Source organism: Panthera pardus, unplaced genomic scaffold (assembly GCF_024362965.1).
Source record: "Panthera pardus isolate Hobbes unplaced genomic scaffold, ASM2436296v1 HiC_scaffold_17, whole genome shotgun sequence".
Taxonomy (NCBI): domain Eukaryota; kingdom Metazoa; phylum Chordata; class Mammalia; order Carnivora; family Felidae; genus Panthera; species Panthera pardus.
This window is the reverse complement of record NW_026526732.1, coordinates 135,868,123-135,889,810: the sequence shown is the minus strand read 5'-3', so window position 1 is coordinate 135,889,810 and position 21,688 is coordinate 135,868,123. Positions and strand designations below refer to the sequence as shown.

The following is a 21,688-nucleotide window of genomic DNA, read 5'->3' as shown; positions in this document are numbered from 1 at the left end:
CCCAACATTGATTCAAAAGCTAAAGATAAAAAGGGGAAAAATGCCCTAGAGTGTCCACCGATTCACCCGGGCCAATTCTCCATCCATCGTTTCAAAGTGTAATTAGTATTAGAACGGATTTCTACTTTCACAGTATCAGAGTAATAGTACATCATCTCTGATTAAAATAGGAAAGAAAAACACCCTGGTATTTATTGACTTTTTAGCACAAGCAACATCTGTGTATTTATATGTCAAAATCATGGCCCTTGGGTTCAAAATTAGATATGTGGACGGCCGAACATGGAGACAAAAATGTTGGGACTGAGACAGAAGGCTTGTAATAAACTCTCTCAGTTACTGCTATTCCGCTTTCCCCCTAATGAATTACACACTGTTGTTTTTCAAGACGGTTTAGAAGCTGTACTTAAAATTTTAACTGCACTCTGCATCAGCGTGTGAAAGCTAATTCACCAAAACAACTAATTTGTACGAGTGTTAATTTCATCTTCTGGTGCTACTTATTTTGGGTGCTTCATCAAAAGCCATCCACGTCTTTAAAAACAACGCCGCACAGGAAACTTGGAAGTCACCGATTAGCGGCAAATTTGGCCAATGGGTTCATTGACTCAACTAGCGCCATAATTACGGAGCTGCTAATGTACTCAAGGTACTAAGTGCAATACAAAAATTGTTCATTGTGATAATAAATAATGTCGTTGAGGAGGCTGGTTTAATTTTGTCCTTTCACCACTTATGCTTAAGAGATATATATGTCATTCTGCTCTATTAATAGTCAAAAAGTGGTAGAAAACTGAGAACGTGGCATGCTCTCCATAACATTTTGAACAACATTATCCCTGGATTTTAAGTACTGGTTGTTTTACTTTTGAGGGGGGGAAAAAACCCATCTTTGCTCACCAATTAAGAAAGTCCTAAATGGGGCGCCTGGGTCAGTTAAGCATTCAATTTCGGCTCGGGTCTTAATCTCATGGTTCAAGAGTTTGAGCCGTGCACTGGGCTCCCAGCTGTCAGCCCAGAGCACGCTTCAGATCCTCTGTCCCCCCCCTCTCTCTGCCTCTCTCTGTCTCTCTCAAAAATATATAAACATTGTAAAAAAAAAAAAAAGTCCTAAATTATGAGCGTTCTCAAGATGGCTTTGGGTGAATAACTAACTTCTGCAACTCTGTGTGTCATAAGAATGGAGGTAAGCAATAATAATCATCACGTATACGATACCAAATCGTAACGGTCGTTTTTACAGAGTTGAAAACTATGTTTGTATAATTTGTTACAGCAGCTATAGGAAACTAATACTGTAGGAAAACAAGCACATGCGATTTCTAGAGCTTGCTCATTTCCTTGGTGTAAACACTCCCATGGCCAATTTTCAGCCGTGATGTTAAACGCTGTGCACAATCCACTAAGCCGGTGAGAGCTCACTTCAACATACCACTGGTGTGACTATAAAATGGCACTAATAACATGGCCTACCTATAAAACCCAAGACTTTCATGTGATTCTCATATGGTCACTAATCTATCTTCAGTACCTTAAAATTTCCCTCAGCTGACCAAGGTGCTGATTATCCATGATCTCAGCCTCACCTTTCTTCAAGCTCCATTCATACCACATGCCTGACCCACGCACGTGGTCCGGCTGCTCTTCCTGGCATGCCAAATACATGCCAAAATTATAAAAGTGCTAAGCCCAACCACATGGGTACTTGGTACCCGTGACGCCAGTGGTGCCGATAACTCAACAAGTTCTCTCAAAAATCTTCATTGGCCTGAATGCCATGATTTCTGGCAACCCAAATGTGGGGGCCGTAATGGCGGCAGCCACGGAGAGGTGTCAGTCAGTCAACCAAGAACAGGTCGGAGGAGAAACACTCTTGAGTGATCTCACAAAAGAGCTTTTTGGGGAACGAAGGGAGGACTTCTCAGACGGCTGCCTTATGGAAGCCTCCATGTTACCAAGCCAGTGACTGACTGAGGTTTGTAAAGAGAAAACTTGAGGAATTTCAGCCTCATTTGGAATGAAGGAAAGAACAGAACTCAGAACGATAGGTAAAGAATTGGATTGTAACTTTTTCCTCCGGTGCTGCTTCTAGGAACTCACCCCCGGAGATTCTCATCCTGTGAGATGAGGTGCCAGAATTGGTATTAAAAAAAATGCCCAGGCAGTTCTTCGAATCTGTGGTTAGAAACTATCAGCTAGACCAGTGCTTCTCAAACCAGGGTGATTCTGCTTCCCAGGGGACATTGGGCAAAGTCTGGGGACGTTTTTGGCTGTCAAGCCTTGGTGGGGGATGCTAGCGGCATCTAGTGGGAAGAGAGGCCAGGGATCTACTGAACATCCCACAATGCACAGGGCAGCCCCCACACAAAGGATTACCAGTTCAGAATATCAACAGTGACAAAGTGGAGAGACCCTGAACTAGATCAGACCATGGCTCTAGGCCTCCCCGATGACATCTATTCCTGGCATCAAAATTTCTGACGATCAACTATGTTGTTACAATGCATTATTTACTAATGATGAGATTTCTGTATAGATCAGAATATAAATCCTCGCACCTTATCTGTGCCAAACAATAATCAGTGTTACAGGAATAACAACATGTGCCAAAGGAGGTTTTAAGAGTTACCATAAATGGCATTAACTATCATTCTATCTACATCAATTGCATTGGGTTCTCTAAAGAACTATTTTTTAAATGTTTATTTCTTTATTTTAGGAGAGAGAGAGAATGCGAGTGAAAGAGGGGCAGAGAGAGAGAGGGGAGAGAGAGAATCCCAACCAGCTTCCACACTGCCAGTGCACGGCCCAACAATGAGGCTCAATCTCACAAACCATGAGAGCATGACCTCAGCTAAAATCAAGAGCTGGACGCTTAACCAACTGAGCGACCCAGGCATCCCTAAAGAATTATTTTTTAAATCGTTTCTTTAAGTGTGACAAAGTCATTCATACAAATGTAAATTCTCTCTGTAATGATGTTTTTCTCCCACAGAAGCCACTTTTCATTCATCTGTTTTGTTATGATGTTTCCTGCACTATTTTCTTCCGAAAAATATGCTTGCATTAAGTACAGAATCTTCTAAGCAAAACTCTTAAAATACTTAATGAATATGAAAAAAAATCATATTCAGATTTTCTCATTTACCTACTCTTTCTAATGTAAATGTTAATCCCTTCTAAAGTAGTTGGGCCTGCTTAAATTGCCGATCGCAATTACCACATACTCGAAATTTGGTACAAATGAGGATGAAACACCAGCAAAGAAAAATATCTTGTATTCAATAGACTTTTGTTTCCTGCAATGAAAATTTGAAATGACTTTAATTACTTACAAAGAAGGCTCGGTTGACCAATCCATCAAGTTTTCTCTGGAAACAGATGAAAAGATAGCCCAAAAGGAAAGAAAAACATGAAGGCAAAACTCGTCGTTTCAAGAAACTTCTAAGGACGTTGTTCAGACCGTAACATAAAGCCCAGTACACATCAGGCTTCATATTGAAGTATATAAATGGGATTGCCAAATGACTATAACTAGTCTTTTTAACGTTACATTCAACATTAAGGAAAACGGAGCTTTCTAGCAAGTACTGGCAATTTACTGGTGCAATAGAGTCATGTATGGCTGTTCAAGACACTGTATGTAGGAAAGATTGCAAATGATCGTTTCTCTGGGCTGGTTCTTGTGAATAAACTGGTATTTGTTCAGATTGCAAAAGAAAGTCGTCTTGTTTACCCCTGACCTTGATTCAGAAGCTCTTCCGGAGGTGCAGGGAATAGTCAAGGCAGGCTGACTACTGCTCTTTGAGGAGTTAGGCAACAACCGTAAGCCGAAGGAAGCAAAAACGTCCTATGAGTTTTAAATGATGCCAACTATAGGGGCGCCTGGGTAGCTCAGTCGGTTGAGCGTCCGACTTCGGCTCAGGTCATGATCTCACGGTCTGTGAGTTCGAGCCCCGCGTCGGGCTCTGTGCTGACAGCTTGGAGCCTGGAGCCTGCTTCGGATTCTGTGTCTCCCTCTCTCTCTGGCCCTCCCCTGCTCATGCTGTGTGTGTGTGTATCTCTCTCTCAAAAATAAATAAACATGAAAAAAAACAATGATGCCAAATGCAAAAGATCTGACCGATGGGCAGAAATTACTATTACTAGCTGACATTTTCAGTTGCTATGACCAAGGCATGGTGGACTTTATCACTTAGGTCGTCATAACACCCCTATAAGGTAAAAACCACTACTTATGCTATTTTACAGGTGAAGACACCGAGGCCTGAAAAGGACCAATACACTGCCCGTGGTCACACAAGTGACAAGCAGTGGAACAGGCGTTTAGACCAGGCTAATCAACGCTTGAGCTCCTCTCTCTTAGTCACTATGCTACGCTATTTCTCTAGAGACAGGATGGCCCCCGTTGGGGAGGGGTTTTGAGGTCTGAGGGAACGAAAGAAGAACTGACCCTGTCAGGGTGCCTAGGGCTCAAAACAAAGCTGTCTTCCCAGCAAGCCCACCGCACCATCACTGGCCCTGTCAGCCACGCGTAGACGCAGACCACGTGACTGCCCTGTCACCTCCAGACACAAGCGGTGTCCTGTACCATAATATTAAACAACTGCCTCATTTTATTCCAAGCAGTTGCTTCCCTTTATGCTTCAGTTAGAATAGCATTTGGCTCGGCTCACCAGCCATTAGTACTCCTATGGGCTTAAAAGTGCCACATAAAATAAATTGATCATACTTGGGTATATGCTCTGAATAGGCAATGGGAAAACCAGCCTCTATATTGACCCACAAAGTTCCATTTCTAAGCTTGCTCGGTCCTTTTTATTGCCCTGTCATCAAGTTCTAATATGGTTTACAATTTATATGCTTATTTAGTTTAACAGGCTATAAAAACATTTATTTTGGCTGCTTTCAGTTGATCCTGTGTGGATGCCAATGGTAAGCACCCTCTACCCCGCTCCCAATGTGAGGGATCTAGATTTTACTCAACCCACAAAATACAAGGCATGGAAATATGTCTTGAAATGTTTAAAAACTGGGTGAAGTCACTGGTGAAGGAATTCACAAACCGAATGGGCATCGAGTACAGGCAACACGGAGCCCTTACGGAAGGAAGGCATTTGACTCTGTCGTGCCTGGTGTTATTCACAACAATATGTACGTCTGACAAAGGGCTGAACAAATTCAAGGGACAGCTCCTGACAAAGTCATCATGTCGACTATAGAAAACCTCAAAACGTGGAATGTTTGGGAGGTAAAGTGCTGAAGAGTGTGCCCTGAATCTGGCAATTAAGAAAGCATTCCATCCCAACTGTGGAGTGGTGACAGGATCTTTATTGAGGTGACTTTCTGTAGAGTCCAGACACAGGGGCTATTCTTAGAACAACCAAAAAAAGCATGGAGCTGCCTAAAAATAATGATGACTCAACACCTAGAGGCTTCAATGACGTAATGTTGTCCAAGAACACCCTCTCTCCTCACAGGGTGCAGTTTTTAAAATAAGCAAGCTCACAGCTCACCTTCCAAGGAAAGCAAAAATTTCACACACTGAAGGAGAAAATTAGGACACGTGGGTCACATATGGAATGTTCCATCCATGCATCGCCTGTCACCGTGGCCCGGTTTACTGGGTGAAGAAGCCCCTGCCAAAGTCAGAGGCAGTTCTTTCCCTCTGCCACCCAACACACGTCAGATGTCCTTTCAAAACAGGGCCTGTGGGACAGGACAACAATGCTGATTACACAAGAGGCGGGCTGAAAAATCTGTCCTCGGGTCACCCCGGCCAGCACACTGCATGGCGAAGGATGGGTCCACTTGGAGACTGTTGTATAGGGTCAAGGTATAGGCTCAAGGTGAAAAAACAAAAACATATCGCAGAGCCTTCTCCCTCCCCTCTTAGGCACGCCCGTTCCCTGGGCTTGTGTATATGTTGCGTCCACTTCCATCTCTCGCGTCACCTGACGTGTCCTATAATTATCACACGCCGGGAAACATTAAGCTTCGTGAGGGCTGGCACCTCGTTCGTCTTTGTACTCTCGGTGCCAAGGGCACGGGACATGGTAGATTTTCAATAATTGTTAAACTCGATGGCTGGATTGAGTAGTCTGATTAATGCAGTACTCTCTCCCCTTGCCAGTATATGTATGAGTCACTGCCCTTCCCTGGGTATGTAGATTATACACCTCAGGATATATCTTAAGTATAACTTAGGATGTAGTGTACCCTAGGGGTAGGTTCACTGAAAAGGGAATTCTTGATTAGAAAATAATCTTCGAGCCCGTAAGACTCTAAGAGCACAGCAGGAGGTACTTGGGAACGGGATGTTCCTCGCACCACAATGTATTTGTTCTTAAGGCTTGCTCTGTTCAGCAAGAAAGCAAGCAAGAGACAGGTTTGCGAGTCAGGGTGCCTTATAAACAGATACAATAAAAAAAAATCTGCATCCTATGTAATCCACTAGGTCTACAACTGTTTCGTTTTCCAAAAGGTGACCTTACGGTAGCAATGCCTTCGTGGTTTATTTCTGGAATTCCTCAAAGTCAGTCCCCAACCTCCAAAAGAAAATCATTCCCATGGTTTCGCAGCTCTTTTTCATGATGGCATTTTGTGTGTGTTGTTTTTAAATAAAAATTATTTTACGAGGTCTGGTTACCCGCCCTGAATCACCATACACGGCTCTGAGTGATTTGTTTGTTTCCACAACTTCCAATCCACAAAGGCTTTTGCACCACTCGCAACGTTGCAAAGAACGCCCTATCAGTGATGCCCAAAGAGGAGTCCTTTTGGAAGAGACCACAGTTGCTTAGATATGTAAACTCAGAGAAGTTTCTGTAGGGGAAAGACAATTCCACTGCAGCTGAGAACCCAGGTGTTAACAAGGAAGCAGATCAAGAGCAGGGCCAGGAAACCACATATATACTCACCTTCTCCTCCTCTTTCTAAATCGTGATGACCCCACCCTCCTGACTCCCGTATTTAGCTTTAATGAAAACTAGTTATCAGTGCCAAATTTCCAATATTGAAGACTCATTTCTCTGAAAATTTGGAAAGAAGCTATTTGAAGAGCTAAACTCTTGACTTCTATGCCCCTTGCAAAGCTTTGAACGTCATCTACATAGTGATAAATTTAAAATGCACTTCTAGCGGTGCCTGGGTGGCTCAGTCTGTTGGGCATCTGACATCGGCTCAGGTCATGGTCTCACAGTTTGTGAGTTTGAGCCCCGCATCGGGCTCTGTGCTGACAGCTCGGAGACTGGAGCCTGCTTCGGATTCTGTGTCTCCCTCTCTCTCTGCCCTCCCCTACTTGCAGTCTGCCTCTCTCTCTCAAAAATAAATAAACATTAAAAAAATTTTTTTGAAAATAAAATAAAAATATATAATCTACTAATTTAGGTCATTTTTTTCCTACTCATAGTGGAACTTTAAACATCTGCAAAATACACCATCAGTGACTCCTGGCCAGCCTCCTTATATATTGAAAGATGATTGTTAAACTTCCCATAAAAATATGAGCAAAGTCTGATTAGATAATTCAGAAAGTTTTCTTGAATTATACATATACATAATTAGGTTACTACAAAAGAAACAGCATATTGAGACCATTAAGAATCAAGAGAGGGGCCATGATTGAGTATTAATTCTTAATTTGAGCTTCCTGGAAGCCAAGAAAAACAAACAAACAAACAAACATGTAAGTTACATAATCTTCCTAGTGAGAAAAATACCAGTTCCCCAAGGTAAACAAAGTTTTCTTGGTAGTATATTCTAGACAAAACATAACACATGACTCTTATTTGGGGAACCGTGAACAACATGTATCTTAAAACCAACACAGAAATAGTTTTCATGCAGCCAAGACTGAAATTAAATTTTCAAGAGCCCAAGGCTGTGATATGGGGGGTACAACTTTGTTAGCCAAGACTGGCTAAATCAAGCCTTTCTTCCTACTTCCACAGCACATGTGTCATCTAAACACACGGTTTTATGAGGGTTCTTTTCTTTCCTTGAACCAGAGATGAACGGTCACAGCCTTGGGTGATGGGGACAGGAATGAAAGAGAATGAGAAAGGGAAGCAATGTTTACCAAGAAGACCTAGTGTTGCACCCCCTCCTCTAAGCATTTCATCTCATTTAATCACATAACAAACCTACACGGAAGGTACAGTTAACCCCGTTTTATAAAAGAGAGAACTGAGATTCAGAGAAGTTAAGTTAACCAAGATCACACAACTAGTCTGTGGTAGCCGCAGGATTTGGACCCAAGAGCTTCTGGGTAGCCCAAGCCCTCTCACAGGGCCCTTCTGTCTCTCTGGAAGTGCCCGTGTTATGTCTAGGACCATGGGGGACTTTACAGGATACAGAAGAATGATGAGCTTTGCACTATTGCCTTCAAGATACTTGCAATCCTCCAGCTGGAGTTGGAGACCAGACCATCATATAAGGCAGTGCACTCTATGCATAATAACATACTAAATAATCTGGAGTTAGTAATAGCTACAAGTATTGGGGGGGGGGGAGTGTAGGCTTTGAACAAGACACGAGATATATTTCAACATATATATATGTTTGATGAAAAGTCTTACCCATGTCATGTATCTGATCAAGTCTCCACCTCAAAACATGGGTGGGGATTATAGTGTTTGTATTTAAAACATATGTTGTTGTGCTGTATGATAAAACATCCCCAGCAAAATACATTACCAAAATACCACTGGAAAGTGATCAAACTTAACAAAATGAACTACACAGGTTGTCTTTCGATATATCCATTCTTCCCAAAAAGCAGGAAAGTATGGTTGAACACTGTATGCACAAAATCATAAATGAGTAGACAATAACCAAGTATAAGCAGTGCAGTAACGTAGAACAAGTATCACATGATATTAATAGGACTGGCACTCAGCTCATCTGTATCACACTGATCTCATCCATGGAGCTAAATGTCAGACCTGCTGTGAAGGATACCTTGGTGTTGTTTTAAAGTTCATGTCCCAACTCTCTGACTTTGTCTGGTTATCTCTGAACGGGTCCAGCGTTTCAGACCACCGAACCAAGAACAGAATCAAAAGCAGGGTGAAGCCAATGCCATTTTCAGCTGGTGAGAGCAAGGAAAACATAACAATAAAGCTCCTTCGCCAGGCTTCCCCGGGGCTCCGTCTCTGAAACTGCCTCTTAAAAAAGGAGGTTCTTATGTGATAACTCAATACTTATCCTTCAATTTACATATCCTTTAGATTTGAAATAACTAAAAATTATCCATCCCGACCGGGGCCACTGTGATGGTTTTGCCTTCTGTGCATTTTTGAGAGGCTGCTGGCCTGGGAGGAAAGTAGAGGATGGAATCCAGCTTGCCCTCCACTTGTCAAGCCACCCACAACTGCTCAGGGCTTCACTCACTCCTTCACCTTGGGGAAAGGAGGGACCATTTTTTCAAATTCACCCATCATGGCCCAGGCAGTATGCCCTAAGACTCTGCCCTGGGGGCAGCTTCTCATAATTCACAGAGTCACTGGATAGGCCAGCAGCAGCTCTGGTGGAAATCAAAATTAGTGGCTTCCAAGGAACCTTCATTTTTCCAAGAAGGGAAAAAAGCTCCCTGTCCCTCTTCAATATTATCCCAGACTAATTGGAACATGGCAGCCATTTTTCCCCAGGTGCCATCAAGAATACATGCTCACCTGCTCTTTGGCACAGAAACCAAATATTCTCAACTCTGTATGCATCAGGCTTAATTCTTTCCACTGCCTCAATTATTTTCAGGTAGCTAAGTGGGGCATTTAGAGTGGCTCGTCAGGCGCTCGAGCCCCAGGGGGTCACTCAGTGCTGTGGCGAAGCAAGACACTAAATATGCCTCTGGAATATTTCAGTCACTTGAAGAAAGGTTAAGGTTCCAGGGAATGTCCTACAGCAGCTTTCAAATCTGCCCCACGCTGGGCCTCTCATCTGGCAGGTGCCCCCGAGTGATTAGCGGTGACTAATTATGGTTCCCAGCCATCGTCCAGAGAAAGGAGAAAACGGGAATACCTGACTGAGTACAATGATATCCACTGTCTTTTTCACAATTTAAAACCTTCTTTAAAGCAACAAACCTATTTGTAAATGTCACTTCCACCTATCAGGGATGAAAAGCACAAGAGAAACGGTGAGACTCAAAAGTATTCCTTGAATATTTGGTATCTAATTTGTTATCTGCTTTAGTTATTTTTTTGTAAGTTCATTTATTTTTTGAGAGAGACAGAGACAGTGTGAGTAGGGGAGGGGTAGAGAGAGAGGGAGACAGAGAATCTCAAGCAGGCTCCGTGCTGCCAGGGCAGAGCCCAAAGCGGGGCTCGAACCCAGAAACCTCGAGATCATGAACTGAGCTGAAACCAAGAGTCGGATGCTTCACCGACTGAGCCACCCAGGCACCCCTATCCACTTTAGTATTTAAAACAAATGCTCAGTTATCATTTTCTCACCCTCAGGTCACCACAGTTTACTTCATTTCTTGTTTTCTTCAACCTATATTCGGTGACACTTAAACTGCAATCATCTTCTTGTTTAGCCTTTGCTACATATCGTTAGCATGACTTTTTTCCCCAGCCTTAAATCATCTCATTACAGGGAACCATTACAGGCTTCCATAAGATCTTCCAAAGCTTTGCCTATCAGCTTTCATTTTCTTTTTTCTTTTCTTTTCACTTGTTTTCTTTTATCTCTCCCTCTTCTTCTCTAGGGGTAGTTATGAAAACAAATGTGCTTAAGACATCTCTAATTTTTTTTACTCACTTGGCTTACTCAATATATCAGTCACTTCTAAAAATGTTACACAAAATGTCAGTATAAGCGGACATACAAAGCAGGTTTTATTCATATGAGTATCACAGCTTAACTACAAGAGTGATTTGGATTCAATGCATTTATGGTTAGCTTGAATCTTGCTATTGAATTACCTGAGTTCTCTGCCTTACATTCTGTTACCTGAATGTTCATGCTGGTGGATAGCCAACTTTATTTCTAGAATCTGCTTTCCACGGTAGAGTTGAGAGAAGCTGAGGTATGGTGGGTAATGAACCAGAATTAAAAGTCAAGAGGCCCTGTACTTATGGTACCAACCATGAGTATCAGTCTACTTAGACAGACTAAGTTACACTCGGGACAACAAACCCCCAAATCCCAGTGGTTTAAAGCAACAAAGGCTTTTTTGTTTTCTTGTCACGTTGCAGGCTCCTCATGGGCCCTGCTCTGCGTCCTCACTCTCCTCACCCCACAACCCGCTGCCTGGGCAGGCACCCCCCAACAATGCCACTTGCCCCGGCAGCATGAAAAGAACATTTTTCAGGGTCAAGCGTTGGTAATGAAATGCTTGACCCTGGAAATGACAGGTCACTCCTGCTTCCACATTGAGCAGAAGTAGCCTGAGTTTCCAGGGAATGCAATTCTGGTACATGCTCAGGAGGTAGAGAAACGGAAAGACACCACCCTCATAGGGTTGTCATGACAATCAAAGGCTTTCATGTTTATAAAGCATTTGGAAGAGCTCCTGGCACCTTGCTATATGCTATGTAAGTATTCGCTGCTATTATCATCACCATCATCATCATTAAACTGAATAAATTCATAATTTTTGGAGGCCATTATCAAGTCAGGGTTCTCCTTATTGAATTGAATTTGGTGAAATGTTTCGTGGGTGTTGTTTCCTTGTTCTCCTTTAGCTACTAGTGCGTGCCCATGTCCCAGTGAGCAGACCCTCACCCGTCTTCAGTACAGACACAGGGCAGCCCCCGGGATACCCCTGCGGCCTCACCTACCTCAAGATGACTTTTTGCAACCCAGCTGGATCCAGAAAGGCCAACCCAGGGGAGCATGCCAAAGGGAAATGAACCCCAGTAACTTTTAGGTGTTGCACGCTGTGAAGATCCCAGTTCTAAATGTGTTTCACACAAAAATATTTATCCTTCAAGCTGTAGCATGCAAACAGCAATCTGCATTTATTGGTTTCACATGCCAATTTCCTCCAGCTCCGGTTTTCCTTTGTGTTATATAAACAAATCTCAACCATCTGGACCACAACAAGCCACTCTGAAGTATGTGCTCACTCCGTGCAAAAGCATCAAATCAAAATACAATCTCGCAGAATTCTGCCTAACAGAAAATCGGAGTGAACAATTTTCACAAAGCTGTTTTTAAAATGTTCTTTAGGTGTCAGAATAGGATACAGAGGATAGCAGAAATGAACTTATCAGGACATTTATTACTTGGACAAACAGAAACTATCATAACAAGATCATATCTTACAGTGGTACCTACGTTAATAGCCCAATTTAGTGGTTTCCAAATTACTTCAAAAAGGAAAAGGGCTCAGAAAAATGGTCTCAGACAGGTGGGAAAGCAGAGACTGCTGAAAGACTCATACACGACAGTCAGGAAAGCAGAAGCTTTAATTCCTAGCCAGCTAAGGAAATTAAAATGTATGCATTATAATAACTGCAAGAAACAATCTAAACTGTAGTCCGTCAATATCAAGAAACAATGAACTGGAAAGTAGACTGTGCCAAGAAAGAAAGGGCTCTGCCAAAACAAGTTCCATATATTGCCAACAACCCACCGGCATCTCTGAAATGAATACTAAGCTCCATTTCCAATGTCTTATCTCCCTGATAGAACTCCAGGCTACTGAAGGCATCTTCCAAGGCCAAGTATTTAAAATTTTTTTTTAACGTTTATTTATTTTTGAGACAGAGAGAGACAGAGCATGAACGGGGGAGGGTCAGAGAGAGAGGGAGACACAGAATCTGAAACAGGCTCCAGGCTCTGAGCCATCAGCACAGAGCCTGACGCAGGGCTTGAACTCACGAACCGCAAGATCATGACCTGAGCCGAAGTCGGACGCTTAACCGACTGAGCCACCCAGGTGCCCCCCAAGGCCAAGTATTTTAGAACATCACCATGGCTAGCCTTGTCCACAGGCAAATATAGGAGTGCTAGAAATGCTTCGTGGTTCTTTTCCCTCTACCTAAAAATATCTCTTCACCAACTTTGCACAGTGCCCAAAGTATCCACCCTTTGGGAGAGAGAATGATCATCAGACTTTGTGACTTAGATTCATGAACTTTGCACGTTGTGGAAAGAATTTCCTGAGAGAGCGGCATACAAAATAAATGAGTTTTATTAAGATAGTGGGAAACAATGGAGGTAAAGGGAAGACTATAAAGGTCTGGAAGTTAAAGAGAAAGAGGTGGCAATGAAGATGGGGGGCCCCAAGGTTCCCAAACACATTTTTTTCTAGTGTCCCGTGATCATGGCTCCTTGCTATTGTTACCTCATTGGCATCTGATCATCTTGCTTTGTCATCCTTAACCATGTGTATGTAGTTAAAACTGAATCTAGATCAGATAATTTGATATCCTATCGACTCTCTTCTTCAAATGGGGGCTATAAAATCGCACCAAGGTAGAAAACTTTCCATCTGATTTAATAAGCCTAATTACGTAGACTTCGGCCAATTACAAAATTCACCTCGTCGGCTATTAAAATACGGTCTAAATAATTTGATAATTTGGTTCCACTGAACTACATCTGGTTGATTTCAATTCAATATTTTATCAAGGTCATTTTAAAACCGAATACTTATGATCAAACTGCAATGTACCAACTTTGTATACAAATTAAATGAAAATATTTTGTAATCTGTGATTCATTCTCAGATTAGAACATCAGCATAGATGTGGGAAAATTCCCATGAACTCTCCCCACGCTTCTGTCTTTCTATATAACCAATCCTGGTTCAGCAGATCAATCATGCTTAAGCACACTCCAAAATAAGATAAGCTCCTCCCTAGGTCTGACTGTTTCAATCTACCAAGAAATATTTAATCAGGAAAGAATCAAAGTCCTCATTTGGCCTCTAAGGAAAATCCATCCAGTTGTTGATTAATTTAGACAAATAGATGATAGAATGAGAAAACACAGAATCTTGTTTCATAGTTAATGTCAGGTAGGTTTCCGACGGGGGGGGGGGGGGGAGAAATTACTGGCTCTGAGTAAATTACAATCTGTGTTATAAACTGATTATAATCCAAGAGCAAAACTCCCAATTTCTTTCAAAGAGACTATGTGCCATTTTCTTACTTTAAATAGGGGATCGCATCTAAGTCCTTGGATTTCAAGCTATTTTTAGCCTAACATTTCAATGTTCAACGCCAAAATAATATCAATATAAAACTATCTGTAAATGGCTTGAAACAATTCCTAGTCGTCCAGGCTATCAGAATTGCTTACAAAACCAATAAAATCCAGAAAAAAAAAGATTTCCAGTAATTGTTTTCAGGCAAAGGAGACTGGAGTTTAGCAATTGGCAAAACAGCCCAAATTTGTAAAATGGCAATCAATAAATCCTACTCTTACGTCTCACACAGAGGCATAAACTTTAGTTTAGGAAAAAGGGTCCCTTCCCCCCAAAATTGTTGCCCATGTTTTACAACATAGTATAATAATTACAATTAGAAATCCACATCCACAGGGAAGGTTTGATCTATTCAGACACCCTACTTAAAAGGTCAGAGAAATCTAAAATGAACTTTGAAAAGATCTCCAAGCAGAATATTTAACTCTGATTTCCAAGAACACTTACATTGAATCAAGCTTGTGTCTTAAAATGGGAAGCTTCATTTTCTGGAAGATACTTGTACACAGACAACCTCATTCCCCAATCATTTCAAATCAACCACTTTCGCTTCAGATTCTCACCACCCACATAACATTTCCACCCTGTGTGGTATCACTGAGCAAAGCAAGACACAGAGGACCAGCCAGCTTACCTTCCCAATAACGGCTGCAGGACTCAGGTCACAGCTATTTTGGGAACATTCATCCCACTGCAGGAGGGGCAGGAGTGAAAAAGAGCTTGTGCCATTTTGAGAAAGGCAAATCATGGTTTTGGCAGAATAGGGAAATAGGAATAGGAAATAGGAATAGGGAATAGAATAGGAAAATAAAACTTTTCCTTATAACAACATCTGCTTCCTAAAGGGGTATCTCCTGCAATCGCTACTCCTAACACCACTTGCTCTGTTAGGCAGGCATATGGGTCTCCCAGGATGAGATGTGATTCAACATGTACAACCTTGTCACAGTTAGTTGGTCACAGAGTAGGCTTTTCTACTGCTGTGCATGCCCAGAAGAGAGCCAACTACACATTTTCCACAATTTCCAAACCGCAATCACAAATGAGCCACAAGACAGAGACAATGCCACATCTTCCCAGGATTCAGGAGCAGAAAAGGCTTATTACCTTGCTTTCTTCTCCTTCGAACACTGACTGGTGAACATTGCACGCAAACAGTGAGTTGGGGAGGTCGTTGAAGTCAGTGATTGCTTGAAAGGCTTCCTCTGCGAAACACCGAGTTACAGCCCAGTCCCTGTCTATGCAGCAGAGCAAGAAAAGTTCTCCATCTTCCGGGGTATGCCCCTGCTGCCCGAGGCTCCTCATTCCAATGAAGTAAGATTCTCCCCTCATTCCTGAGGACACAAAGACGGACATGTGTTAGAACAGGCATCGATTCCTTAAAACTTGATCGTAAGGCCGAGCTGCCCAGTGTTTCCTAGACGTGGGACCCGGGAACATTATGTAAACTCTCTGAGCCTTTGCTTCCTTATGAGAATCAAATGGACTCAGGAGAGTGCTTTCGTAAGTTAGACAATGAATTATATAAAACCACTGCTGCTACTACTAATGACTGTCCTTTATTGAGTTCTAGGAACTGTTCTAAATGATCGACATGCATCAACTAACCTATTCCATCTCCACAACAGTCTATGAGATTGGCATCAACGTGATCCTTGTTTTACAGACAGGGAAACTGAGGAACAAAGCAAGTGAGTAGCTTTTACTATGTCAGTGATGAAATGGCAGGACTAGAATTCAAACCCAGGGAGTTTGGCACCAGAGCTCACTTTCCTATATCATAGAAATGAAGCAGATCAAGATTAGTGCAAGTCTGTATTTAAGGAAGTACAACCTACTTCATCACTACCCGAATCTTGTTTAGGGTAACTCTAACAGTTAATATTTTATCCACAATGAGGACACACACCCCTACCTTCTGCCTGGGATGATTATTCTATTTGTGAACCTTGGATTTTGAAAAGAAGTACTCTCTTGGTTAATAGATAGATCTATAATAGACAGATCTAATAATAGATCTAGTGGTTAGATAGATATAGATATAGAGATAGAGATAGAGATAGAGATAGAGATAGAGATAGAGATAGAGACATAGATTTCCTTTCCTCATAGTCCCCATCACAAAGCTTTCTCGTATTCATTTTACCTAGCTGTGTTCAATCATTCTATTACTTCCTCACTCCAATGTTCAGATTTTTATCCCACTGCAAATGGTTGGAGAGTTTTATCATTTTCTGATACTGACACATTGTAGAAGATTTTGTCCGTCTCCCCATATGCCCCAAGGATAGGTAGTGTCTACATTTTTCTTTTGTATCTATTTTCATGCCTATCATGCTCAATGATTAGAAGCCCCAAAGGTGAAATAATTTGTCCGTGGGATGCATGTAAGACTGACTGACACCTATAGTGTGGCTGCTGGGCCATCTTTTGGAAGTGCCATTTTCCCAGTCCCATCACTAAAGGGCCTCAGAGTACAGGACAGATGGGTGGGCACCACAGAACATCACTCTGCCCTCATGAGGTTTGTTAGACACAAATTCTGGTCCCCAAACAAGTACGGATGGGTTTCTGCATATGTCTCTCTCGAACTCTGATTAGATCACTCAGGTGATGAGGTTATGTTTTTCTGTTTTTATTTTTCCTAGAAACAAAGGCCAAGTGGGATCCTGATAAGCATCATTCGATGGTAATATAAATAATGCGTTATATATAAAACCTAGGGCCTGGTTGGGACAAGAGCCAAAACTTTAAAATTGTGAGTTAGTAACTCTAAAAGCAGATCATTGTAATTGTGGTAAGTAAAAATCCTCGTCTATATAAAATAAAATAGAACAACTCCTATATTTTAAAGTTAAAGCTCCAATGAATCCATTTTCTATATTTAAATTGACAAAGTACTTATTTTATTTTTTATTTTTATTTACTTTTTTAATGTTTATTTACTTTTGAGAGACAGAGACATAACTCAAGCAGGGGCGGGGCAGAGAAAGAAGGAGACACAGAATCCGAAGCAGGCTCCAGGCTCTGAACTGTCAGCACAGAGCCTTATGTGGGGCTCGAACTCACGGACTATGAGATCATGACATGAGCCAAAGTCAGTGCTCAACCGACTGAACCACCCAGGTGCCCTACAAAGTGCTTGTTTTAAATAAAAATATTGTGTATCTCTTATGCTTTGTTTTATTCTATAATTAATCCAAAATATATGAATATTTGTAATTACAAAAATTTCAACAAAATACTTATATGTATTTTTTCCTTCATATTCATTTATACTATTGCTTCAAATGTTACTATAATATGCATAATAACCATCATTTATTATTATTAGAGTACTAATTATTTTAATAGTAAGAATAATTAGTAAGAGCATTAAAACAGTATTATTTTCATCAATGGATTATAGAAAAACCTTTTAATAATGAAGTTATAGTCATCCAGTAGCATGAAGTATAGCTATTATGTGTCAATACTGATTTTATTTTTAATCCTGTCCCTCTTATTTAAAAATTTTAAATTAATCAAAAGTAATCCCCAAATGTCCCTAAATATTTTCCGAGAATGTTTCAATTACTCTTTTTCCGAAAGAAATAAAAATCCATTGCTGAACAAATTAATTAAATAGACCAAATATTAAGCCTTACTCAGGGCTCATTTTAATCTACTCAAATAGCCTTAACTTCTGTTCTAAGCTGTAACAATACGATTATCTTCAAGAGACTTTATTTTAAGCTCATTACTTTCAGTAAAGATTTAAAAGGTGAATGCATTTTTGGCAAACAACGTATTCTACTTATATGGAGAAATATTTTAGAAGTCAGAGCTCTGAACAAAGGCACCCTGATTTTTCGTGCCAGTTCCATTACTGACTCAACTCATAATTTGGAGAAGTCAATCGATCATTCGACGACTCAGTTTATCTTTACAAAATGAGAACAAGCACATCTCTCTGTTTCTCCCCCTCTGCAGAGGAGGAAGGGGAGGAGGAAATGAAAGGGGAGTGGACGAAGTGCTCAAAATCAGTACTAACCACTACATAAAAGGATAAGTAATATAAAACACTCTAGAAACACATCATTATGATAATCTCAGAGCAGGACTATTCGGCATCACCACTAACCTTTAGTAAGCCCAAATAAACACGAAGAAAGGGAAGCTCTGAAGACCCAAAGAACTCCCCAATACAGAAATGTAAAGGCCCTAGAGCCTTTCTCTTTTTAAATTAATCTCAAGACTCTGAACTGCTTGTAAAACAAGTTTGAGGCAACAGTTACCTGCATAGCATAAGGAGATTTACATGTGTCATCCTTATTTCTAAACCTGTGGTTGGTCATCCAAATGATGAGCTGCCTCTTGAGCTGAAGGCAGCTCTTCTGGGAGGGTTTCCCAACCACCCCCCCCCCAAGCCCCCCACGCCCCCATGACCCATGCATATGGCATCCTTCCTCTGCACATCCTAAGCACACAGCACACAGCCTTCTCTCCCGATCATCCTGCACCATGCCTACTGCTTTACCAGTCTGTATCTCAAACCAGAGCAGGTGTTTTTGACAGGAGAGACTGGCCCGTCTTCACCAGTGAGTCTTTAGACTGGGTCATAGAGAAAGCCCTCAAAATGATGTTCGACTGAATTAATGAATTCTGTAAGGAGGAGTCACGTTCAAAAAATAACAGACAAGCAAATGAGTTAAAGTGGCCAACTTAAAATACATACACTAATAATATAGCATTTGCTTCAAATCCATCCACTAATAAGGAGGACAACCTGCTCACTCCAGTGTTAAGGTTTGACTTATAAAATGCAATTGTATAAATGAAAGATGGCAAGAACCACTCAAATGATTCTTCTAGCTAAAATGGAAAATCTGCAGGGTCTAATTAAAATCACACTTACATTTTTTAATTACACAAGTTCACTCAAGAAAAAACTGAAAAATTCAGAAAGTATTTTAAAAGGAAAGTAAAAGCAAACCATAATCCTACTATCCAGAGAAAATTGTACTAACATTTTGGTCTAGTTAACTGCAGTGTTTTTTTTCTTTTTTTCACATGTATAATTTCTAAACAAAATTGGGATCCTGCTGTTTCATATCCCGCTTCTTTCTTGAAACATTGATATAATCAGGAGCAGTTCCCTGTACCATTACATATTCTTTGAAAACACTAATTTTAATAGACACATAGTATCCCAGTGTACAGATCTGTCATAATTTATTTAACCATTCTTCTGTTGTTTGACATTTAGGAAGCATAAATTTCCATCATCATGTGCATCTGGTAAAGGAAAACCACTATCCACTATTAAAATATAAAGGGTCCCCTGGAAGAACCTCAACACTTCCTTACATGCAGAGAAAGGACATCTTTACGAAACGCTAGGAGGGGCCCCAGGAGGACACTTGGGTTCCATTCCTTCCGTACATCACATCCCTTCTGGACTGTGGTTTTTACCTCAGCAAAATGGAGAAACAATGTGACTTTGTCTACCCTGTGGTCTCCCGTGAACATCAAATGAGATAAAGCATATGAATGTCTTTTGAAGCTTCCAAAATAATATGTGAAGTAAAGCGATTCATTACTCTTGTAGGCTCATCAAGAGCAAGGCAATAGCAAAGGAATCTGGCACTAAGGAGCCGGTTGCCATCTACTACTGCTAAGTATGTGGACACAGGAATGTCCAGGAGTGTTAAGCCCATAGTATTTAAAAAAAAATTTTTATGAATATAATTTATTGTCAAATTAGCTTACCTACAACACACAGTGCTCATCCCACAAGTTCCTCCTCAATGCCCATCATCCATTTTCCCTTCTCCTCCACCCCCCCCACCACCCATCCACCCTCAGTTTTTTCTCTGTATTTAAGAGTCTCTTATGGTTTGCCTCCCTCCCTCTCTGTTTGTAACTTATTTCCCCCTCCCCTTCCCCCATGGTCTTCTGTCAAGTTTCTCAAGATCCACATATGAGTGAAAACGTATGATATCTGTCCTCCTCTGACTGACTTATTTCATTCAGCATAATACCTTCCAGTTCCATCCATATTGCTGCAAATGGCAGGATTCCATTCTTTCTCATTGCCAAGTAGTATTCCATTGCATATATAAACCACAATTTCTTTATCCATTCATCAGTTGATGGACATTTAGGCTCTTTCCATAATTTGGCTATTGTTGAAAGTGCTGCTCTAAACATTGGGGTACAAGTGCCCCTATGCATCAGCACTCCTGTACGCTTTGGATAAATTCCTAGCAGTGCTATTGCTGGGTCATAGGGTAGCTCTATTTTAATTTTTTGAGGAACCTCCACACCATTTTCCAGAGCGGCTGCACCAGTTTGCAGGGTTCCCGTTTCTCCACATCCTCGCCAGCATCTGTAGTTTCCTGAGTTGTTCATTTTAGCCACTCTGACCAGTGTGAGGTGGTATCTCAGTGTGGCTTTGATTTGTATTTCCCTGATGAGGAGTGACATTGAGCATGTTTTCACGTGTCTGTTAAGTCCATAGTATTAAACTGAGAGATGAAGAGAGGTGGTGCTCCATTATTTGCTACAAGTGTGGTTGGAGACTCCAGGAGGAGGGAAAGAGGATTGTAAAGCAAAAAAGACCAGTTAAGATAAAAACAAAACAAAATAAAAACCCAAAAAATCCTGTCCCTCCCAAACACCACTAACAATGCGCTAATGGTTATATATAGTCTTACCAAGTTGGTAGCAATGAGAACATAAATGCTTGAATTTGACTCGTTTTAATGAAGGAGGAAGCCCAAAGACAGGACGATTTTCAACTCTTTCATTACTTTGCTATAACATGGAAATGATTTCATCCAAGATCCTCTGAAAACCCTACAGCACTTATTAATTAAACATTAAAAGACCTGAAATAAAGAGGGTATAGTTCCTCCTATGAACACTGAAACTTAAAGATGCCCTTTCAGTATCAAAGAATTAGCAACTGAATGAATGTTTGTTGCACAAATAAGTGAACAAATTCTCTCTCCCCCAATAAACAAGAATAATGTACACATTGCTAGGCTTCTGTACAAGGAATTAATCTTTCCCAAACTCCCTACTTTTCATTCCTGGCAAACATTTATTGGGCACAATTAAACTCAGGAGAAGGGACCTCAAGGAGTCATCTGATTCTGTTGGATATCATTATTGTCACAGTGTTATCAATACGCAGGAGATTCAGATCCCTAAATTCAGAATTCTAAAAAAAAAAAAAAATCTACCTTTCTGGGAATGGGATATATCTCATGCAAATGGGGAGTCATGCATTTGTTCATAGGATTTCTGGTCTAGAAAGTCTTATATAAGTCTGGATATAGAAGGAGGGGATAATTCTAAATAATCCATGAGAACAGCCGAGAGGGTTAAAAAAAAAAAAAAAAGATTGTAAACCACCATGGAAACACTCATTTTCATACTAGCTTCATTATCAAGTAAATTCATCCCATCAATAGTTTGAGGTATGTCCTACAAGAAAGGCTAATAGCACTTTGGAAGGGTTAGGGTGGTGATATTCTCATC

The 21,688-nt window shown here is 41.0% G+C and overlaps 1 protein-coding gene across 3 annotated transcripts in view; it reads right to left on the bottom strand.

Moving 5' to 3' along the window:
- RCAN2 (regulator of calcineurin 2) overlaps positions 1 to 21,688 on the bottom strand; it is a 273,968-nt gene that overhangs the window by 215,735 nt on the left and 36,545 nt on the right. For all 3 annotated transcript variants that reach the window (XM_019457325.2, XM_019457321.2, XM_019457322.2), the window contains exon 2: positions 15,269 to 15,495. In XM_019457325.2, coding sequence (XP_019312870.1) covers positions 15,269 to 15,493 — 225 coding nt within the window. In that variant the 5' untranslated portion in view covers positions 15,494 to 15,495. The remainder of the gene's footprint in view (positions 1 to 15,268; positions 15,496 to 21,688) is intronic.